The sequence below is a fragment of the Topomyia yanbarensis genome, chromosome 3 (assembly GCF_030247195.1).
Source record: "Topomyia yanbarensis strain Yona2022 chromosome 3, ASM3024719v1, whole genome shotgun sequence".
Classification (NCBI taxonomy): Eukaryota; Metazoa; Arthropoda; class Insecta; order Diptera; family Culicidae; genus Topomyia; species Topomyia yanbarensis.
Window position 1 is genome coordinate 236,918,084 of NC_080672.1, and position 8,553 is coordinate 236,926,636.

Genomic DNA, 8,553 nt, shown 5'->3' on the forward strand with positions numbered 1-8,553 from the left:
ATATATATATATATATATATATATATATATATATATATATATATATATATATATATATATATATAGTAGTACGGAGTGGATTAACAGCTAAAAGTACGGTGCTGTATTCTTATAATTAATAGTACGGTTGAGTTTATTAAAGGCTAGAGGACTGTTACAGCTAGTTCGTGCTATTGAAGCATCGCAGGTAACCGAGCTCATGATAAGGGTTAGACGACCGTACGAGACCATTTCCCGGAAGTGACGGAAATAAGTGAAAATACTAAACGGACTCTAAATAAATTGAATTATCGTTTTTGCGTTGAGTTTGTTCAAATTTACGGAATTTGATTTACGTATTGTTGCCATTCGGGAACAAATTAAATTTTCCGTTTAACTTTCGGGGATGTCAAGCGGTAGCGTAGCGAGTGCGGGCAAACGTACCCAGGGAAAAAGCGATTCTCCTGGCGATGAGGGAGCCGGATGTGGTACGTGTCGACGACTCGATTATAGCCGAATGGTGCAGTGCGACGATTGTGATGTGTGGTTTCACTACGAGTGCGTTAACGTGGAGAACAGTATTCGGGACCGAGACTGGAGTTGTAACGGGTGTATAAGGAAATCGTTGGAGCAGGAAAGGCGTGGTTTGCGTGAACAGTTGGAGCATCTTGAACGGGAGCAGAAGCAATGGCAACAGAAGCAACAAAAACACCTGGAGCAGGCTGAAGAACATCAGAGACGGCTTGAGCAGCAGCAAAAGCAGAATCAGTTTAATCAGTCGCAGAAGGGAAAGTTGCAGTTGCAACAAGGTTCGCTGTCGGGAGTTGTTACAACACGATCTAAGGCATTCCATAGTGATTTTCAGGGCGCAGTTCCGAAGCAGCCAAGGCAGAAAGATGAAGTCTCGGAAAACATAGCGGATCGGCAATATAGAATAGAACGATCAGCGAACTCTAATGCTAACTGCACCACGTCAACCAGAACAAGTAGCAAAGCGACCTCGAATGTGTCAAAACGGTCAGCAAAACTCCGCGACCTACAATTGAAAGCTCTAGAAGCACGACAAGCGCTGGAGAAAAAGCAGCTAGAGGAGCGTTTAGCTCTAGATCTAGAAATGCTGGAGATGAGCGACTCGGAATCGGCAACAAACGAGACCTGCGCCAAGATCGAAGATTGGCTAAACAACACGGAGAATATAGGAAAAGAAGTGTTTAAACCTTTTGATGAAACGCCCCTTCCGGTATACGATGAGCTTCTACGAAAATCGGTAGTAGTGTCGACTCGGGAAAGTCTTCCCAGTAACTATGTCCCAGTAGTGGTCTCTGGTCTGCAGACGTCTTTTGGTAATTCTGTTGCGCCTGAGTTTCATAACAATTATGCCTCCGGTGTTGGTGATATCGATCGTCCTTTACCAGGTGTGACTGTAACGAGAACTGTGCCTGGTTATCAACCATTGTTTACCAGCCACCCAGCAGCAGTACCGCCGAGTCTACCACCTTTTCAAACGTACTCAGCTGTGTCTCAGCAATCAACAACGTGCTATTCGCGTCCTACAGCCAGCTATCCGCATCCGGTAGTTCCCAGTTTCCAATACCCTGTTCCAACCTATCAAGGTACCGTGCTGCCACCGGTGGTAACATCTACACCACGTCAGAACGTGACATTTAATCATCAGCAATCAAACGGTGACGACGTGCCTCTGAATAATGGTCATCTAGCGGCGAGGCAGACAGTGAAAGATTTACCAAAGTTCGGAGGAGATCCTGAAGACTGGCCACGGTTCATCGCAGCCTACGAGAGAACGTGCAGGATGTGTGGTTTTCGAAATGACGAACTACTTGATCGACTGGAGAGGAGTCTATACGACAAAGCCCTGAACGCGGTTAAAAGTCTACTTTTACATCCGGACAACGTTCCGGTGATCATAAGCCGATTGAAAACCCTTTTTGGAAATCCGGAGTCCATAGAGGAAACGATGGTGCATAGAGTCAGGATGATGCCACCACCAAAGGCTGACAAAATGGAAACGATTGTCGATTTTGGTGTTGCCGTGCAAAACTTGTGCGCTACAATACAGGTGTGCCGAATGGATGAGCGGTTCTACAACGTTGCTTTGCTGCAAGAGCTTGTGGACAGCTTACCGTCAACCTTGAAAATGAATTGGGCATTCTATCGGAAACAGAGTGGAGCATGTACATTGCTGTATTTTAACGAATGGCTCGGACAAATGGTGGAGGCTTTAAGTCAAGTGATCAGACCGCACGTGTGGACTAAATCGAACAAACTCGAGAAGAGAGGCAGAAACGAAGAAGCGCATATCCACCTGCACTCTGCAACCCCGCCTAGAGAAGAAAACCGCACAGCGTGTTTGGCATGCTCGAAAGAGTGCGAAGATCTCGACAAATGTAGTAGTTTTCTCAACATGACGCCAAGTGCACGATGGACGCTGATCAATCAAAGGAAGATTTGTCGAAAATGTTTGACCAAGCACTTTAAAACTTGTGACAGGAAAATCCCTTGTGATCAAAATGGATGTAGCTACCTTCATCACCCGTTGTTGCACGACGACAGCAAACACGCGAGACAGCTGCCAAACAGTTCATTGCAAAACACCTCTTGTAACACTCATCACTGTTCGCTTGGGGGAGTACTGTTGAAGTACATTAGAATCACGGTACATGGAAAGGAGAAGTCCATTACCACCTACGCCTTCCTTGACTCAGGATCGACCTCCACTCTGATGGAACATAGTCTGTGGGAGGAGTTGAATCTTAACGGCGAGAAAACTCCGTTGTGTATGTCTTGGACTGGTGGTCAAGGCAGATACGAAGAAGAATCGGTTAAATTTGCGGTTGACATCGCGGGTTCCCAAACTCCCACTCAACGCTTTCATCTGTCGAAGGTACACACAGTACGAAGCTTAGATCTTCCTTCTCAATCGATAGCGATTTCGGATCTGGTGAAACATTACGGACATCTCTCCGGTCTTCCTATCGCATCCTATGCTGAAGTTAAACCGCGAATCCTGTTGGGTGTAGACAACACTAGGTTGGAGTATCCACTCGACTCAAGAGAAGGGAGTGAAAATCAGCCTACCGCCGTATTGACTCGACTAGGTTGGCTAGTTTACGGTCCGTGCTCAGTAGTAAAACCATCAACGTCCAGCAGCGATAGTACGTACAGCTATCACATCTGCCAGTGCGATGCGTTGAACTCTACTGTTAAGAACTATTTCTCCCAGGATAGCCTCGGAGTTCAGCTTACTGGGAAATCGCTGATGTCAAAAGATGATGAACGGGCGATGACGTTACTGCAGTCGAACACGAAGCAACTAGGAAGAAAATTCGAGACCGGTTTACTGTGGCGGTATGATGACATCCAGCTGCCGGACAGTAAACCTATGGCTTTGAAGCGTCATGAGTGTTTGGCAAAGCGCTTAGTACGGGAACCAGAATTGGCAAGAGTTCTCCAAGAGAAGATAGCGGACTACAAAGCGAAAGGATATATTCGAAAACATTCGAAGCAAGAAGAAGCAATGCATAAGGGACGCTCGTGGTACCTGCCGATCTTTCTAGTTGTAAATCTCAATAAACCAGGAAAGCTTCGCATGGTTTGGGACGCAGCAGCCAAGGTAGGCCGCGTTTCACTAAATTCGTTTCTGTTGAAAGGACCTGATCAAGTTACGCCTCTTTCAAACGTTCTACAGCGGTTTCGTGAGTATCGTATAGCGGTCTCAGGGGATATTCGCGAGATGTTCCATCAAGTGCGGATGAACAACGAAGATCAGCATTGCCAAAGGTTTCTGTGGAATGATGGAATCCTCAGCGATACCCCAACGGTTTACATCATGCAGGTGATGACGTTCGGTGCGAGTTGTTCTCCCAGCAGCGCACAGTACGTCAAGAATCTAAACGCAGGTCGATTTAAGAACCAGTTTCCAGAAGCAGTGGAGGCGATCTGTAACGGAACTTACGTCGACGATATGCTTTATAGCGTCGAATCGGAAGAAGAGGCGGTGAAACTGGCGCAGGATGTACGGTTCATAGACGCTGAAGGAGGGTTTGAAATCCGGGGATGGTTGTCGAATTCGAAAAAAAGTTATTGATGTCATGGGTGATCACAGTTCTTCTCAAAAGGATTTGAACAAGCCTGGGGAGCTAGCAACCGAGAAAGTTCTGGGCATGTGGTGGGATACTATCAGCGATACGTTCACATTCAAAATTCCGCAACGATGCAAGCACGAGCTGTTATCTGGACAGGAAGCCCCAACCAAACGGGAGGTGCTGCGAATCCTCATGTCAGTCTACGATCCGACTGGGCTTCTCGCAAACGTGCTGATGTTCTTGAAAGTCCTACTTCAAGATATTTGGCGTTCTAATGTTGGCTGGGACGAACCAATAGCAGATCAGCAACTCGAGAAGTGGAGAACATGGCTCAGTGTGTTACACAACGTCGAAACAGTTTCCGTTCCTCGGTGTTATCGAACGATGACAACGTCGTCAGCCAAATCCAATGAAATCCAACTGCATATATTCGCCGATGCAAGCGAAAACGGATACGCAGAAGTCGCCTACTTTCGGTACGAAGAGGGCAACATGATAGAGTGTGCCTTCGTCACTGACAAAACTCGTGTAGCGCCACTAAAGTACGTTTCGATTCCCCGACTGGAGCTTCAAGCAGCAGTGATTGGAACACGCCTGGCGAAGGCGATAGGAGAAATGCATCGAATAGCAGTACAAAAACGGTTTTTTGGACTGATTCGAGAGATGTTCTTTGTTGGCTGCGTTCGGATCACAGGAAATACAGCAAGTACGTCGGCGCCAGAGTTGGCGAAATTTTGGAAAACAGTGAACTTTCGGAATGGTTCTGGGTTCCGACAAAAATGAATGTCGCAGATGAAGGCACGAAGTGGCAAAGAATTCCTGCTATTTCGCCATCAAGCCGATGGTTTAACGGGCCTTTCTTCATGTGGCAGCAGCGAAGTTCGTGGCCACCTCAGCCGATGAATCACGGAACTACCACAACAGAAATCAACCATTCGGTAAACCTTCATGCTGTTCGAGTTCCAGTCATTAACTTTTCTAAATATTCGAGCTGGCGAAAGCTTGTCCGAGTTGTTGCTTATATGCGCCGGTTTTACAGCAATATTCGGGCTAGAATACATCAGAGTACACCCATGATCGGAATCCTCAAACACCAGGAGTTATCTGAAGTCGAAAACTTGATCTATATACAAGCACAGCTAGATGAGTTTAGTAAAGAAATGTCTTTGCTATTGCGTTCCAAGGATGTGGACGGAAGAAAGGTAGCTCGTATTCCCAAGCACAGTTCGATATACACATGCTCACCGTTCCTAGACGATAATAGGGTACTTCGCATGCTTGGAAGGGCGGCTGGTTGCCAATTCATACAGCCAGGCTCCGCTCATCCTATACTGCTACCAAATAAACACCCGATTACCACACTTATCGTACGTCTCTTTCATGAGCGCTACCATCACCTGAACCATGAAACAGCAGTTAACGAATTGCGCCAGAAGTACCGAATCCCGAAGTTGCGAAGAGTCTGCTACAAGGTACGGAAAGAATGTCAGACCTGTATGAATGCTAGGGCTCGTCCGCGACCGCCCGTTATGGCTGACCTTCCGCTGGCAAGGCTTGCAGCATATTCTCGACCATTTTCCTATGCTGGTGTCGACTACTTTGGTCCGATGCAGGTAGTCGTTGGTAGACGCGTTGAGAAGAGATGGGGTGTACTCATCACGTGCCTAGTAGTCCGTGCCGTCCATATAGAGATCGCCCACACGCTTAATAGCAGTTCCTGTATCATGGCGTTGCGGAACTTCATGGCCAGGCGTGGAACGCCTTTAGAACTATTCAGTGATCGTGGAACTAATTTCGTTGGAGCAAATCGTGAACTGACCGAAGCAATTCGCTCTCTAGATCAGGAGAAGCTCATGCAAGAGCTCGAAGCCGATACCAAGTGGACGTTCTTGCCACCGAGTAGCCCACACATGGGTGGAAGTTGGGAAAGATTGGTGCAGTCTGTTAAGAAAGTACTGAATAATATGAAGCTTCCAAGATTGCCAACCGACGAAGTTCTCAGGAACAGCCTCATGGAGGTGGAGAATATCCTAAATTCGCGACCCTTAACTTACGTACCCATCGAGGATGTCGAACATGAAGCCATCACACCCAGCCACTTTTTGTTAGGTTCATCCAGTGGTTCCAAACCATTACTACCCTACGACGAAAGCCTCGCTACGCTATCGAACTCTTGGAAAACATCACAAACTCACGCGAATTTGTTCTGGAAGAGATGGTTACGAGAGTATTTGCCGTCGATAAATCGCCGCACAAAATGGCATTACCCAGCTAAACCAAGATGTTGTCGTCATTGTCGATCCAGATCTGCCAAGAAACACGTGGCCCAAAGGACGTGTTGTGGACGTCAAGCTGAAGGATGGACAAGTTCGAAGTGCAACAGTGAGGACAACAGCGAACATTTTCGAACGCCCAGCAGTCAAGCTGGCGGTTCTAGATGTCGGCGCAACAGCGAATACACAGGAACCCGGAGCCTGTGTACTGAGGGGGGAGTGTTACGCAACATGCGAACGCGCCTCCGTTATCAATTTACCCTCAACGAGGTCAGCCGCCCCAGCTGCAAGCGGGTAACTGACAAGTCAGTGGTAAACAAACAAAAAAAAGGATAGCGACGACGAAGAAAGATATCGAGATTAAAAAGTGGTTTGAGATAGTCATTAAAGCGAAATTAAATTGAAACTCTAATAGCTAGAAGTACGGTTTAGGATTGTTTTAAGGTTGCTTATATATATAGTAGTACGGAGTGGATTAACAGCTAAAAGTACGGTGCTGAATTCTTATAATTAATAGTACGGTTGAGTTTATTAAAGGCTAGAGGACTGTTACAGTTAGTTCGTGCTATTGAAGCATCGCAGGTAACCGAGCTCATGATAAGGGTTAGACGACCGTACGAGACCATTTCCCGGAAGTGACGGAAACAAGTGAAAATACTAAACGGACTCTAAATAAATTGAATTATCGTTTTTGCGTTGAGTTTGTTCAAATTTACGGAATTTGATTTACGTATTGTTGCCATTCGGGAACACTCCTAATAACCCTGAAAGCATATATCACAGGTGGATATTAAATCATTATATACTGTATATTAAATTTTTAATTATTAGATACTAAATTACTATATAATAAATTTCGAAAAAAATGGGGTCTAGAACAAGTAAATCCCCGACAGAAAGCGGAGATCCGCAAATAAATGTTATCAATAGCTTGGAACATGTGACCTGTGATTTCTTAGGTCACAATATCGTCGCTTTGGTCACTGAGCCCAGCTTGTATATATTTGTAAATATTGTTATTTTTTTTTTGTCGTATAAATAAATAACAGTGTACGGTCTATCGCGTGTATTTGACGACGCCTGTTCTTTGTTTATACTTTGAAATTATTGTTCGTAAATGTCTAAGTAGAATTTAAACGTCAAACCATTACTACTCCGTGCTTGCATGTTTGAGTCGCGTTTAAGTTCTGCTTAATAGCCCAGGTTGGTGTCAAATGTAGGTTTCGTTATTTATTTGTTCAGAGATTTATTTACTTATTTATTTATTTATATATTTATGTGCTTATTTATTTATTTATTTATTTATTTATTTATTTATATTTGTTATTTATTTTGCTTGTTTATTTATTATTCATTTTGTTATTATATTCGTTATAATTGTTCATTATAAAAAAATCAAGGAAACAAGTACCGCACGTTTAGCATGTCAATACATTGTACTAAAATTTGAGCATATTTCGTGACACCAACCGAAACGATAAAATTTTTGTAAATGTCAACCGTTATCGTCCTGTCATCTCATCATCACCGTCATCAAATGCGGGGTGGGATGCGAGGAGGCGCGGTGGGTATATTTTGGAAAACGGACAGGGCAAGGATAAAATCTACCGCGAAAAAGGAATGCGGTCTCTAATAGTTCATCGGCCCGGAGGAGTGAAGACCAGCAGCAGCGATAGTCACCGTCATTAAGTGACCGCGCGTTTCCAACGTAAAAAAGTGCAGTGTTATAAGCAGATCCGTGGGATCTTGTTTTCGCCGTTCAGAACCGCCACACGAACGTTAGGGTTCTGTCCGGTCAGTCGAGTGGGATCAGTGTGGTTACCGGTTTCCGTGTAGTGAACGTACTAGTACGACGCGAGTGCAAGAACGGTCTGTGATTGGCAAGTCATTTACGCCATTGTAGATGCCAGTACCCAAGTTACCGGAGGGTAGGCTCTACTAGACCGAAAACGTTGTAAATCCCACTCGACTTAGTGTTAGACACTCGTGTTGAAGATAAAGTGCGCATTGTACCACTCTCCGGGCCCAATAGTGAAACGCAGGCCTCCGCTACAAATAGGCCGAGTTGCTGCTTCGTCTGGAGTCCCCCGTCGCCATCGTCCGTCAGTTCCTGCACCAACATCGAAGCCCGCCCCGCATCCAGCCAGCAGCAAGTCGACCAACGTCATCACGGCCGCAACGTTGTACGAAGAAGGAAA

At 45.4% G+C, this 8,553-nt stretch overlaps 1 protein-coding gene across 1 annotated transcript; it reads left to right on the top strand.

Moving 5' to 3' along the window:
• The first annotated feature begins 385 nt into the window (after positions 1-385).
• On the top strand, positions 386-6,653 carry LOC131687789 (uncharacterized). Its single transcript, XM_058971883.1, has 4 exons — positions 386-4,038; positions 4,103-4,723; positions 4,777-6,191; positions 6,388-6,653. Exons 1-4 carry the CDS (start codon positions 386-388, stop codon positions 6,651-6,653), a joined length of 5,955 nt encoding a protein of 1,984 aa, XP_058827866.1.
• The last annotated feature ends 1,900 nt before the right edge of the window (positions 6,654-8,553 follow it).

Coding starts and splice junctions, on each gene's coding strand:
- LOC131687789 (XM_058971883.1), top strand. CDS start 386: ATGTCAAGCGGTAGCGTAGCGAGTGCGGGCAAACGTACCCAGGGAAAA. Junction 4,724..4,776: donor CGAATAGCAGTACAAAAACG/GTTTTTTGGACT, acceptor TTCGGATCACAG/GAAATACAGCAAGTACGTCG. Junction 6,192..6,387: donor ACCCAGCCACTTTTTGTTAG/GTTCATCCAGTG, acceptor TTGTCGATCCAG/ATCTGCCAAGAAACACGTGG.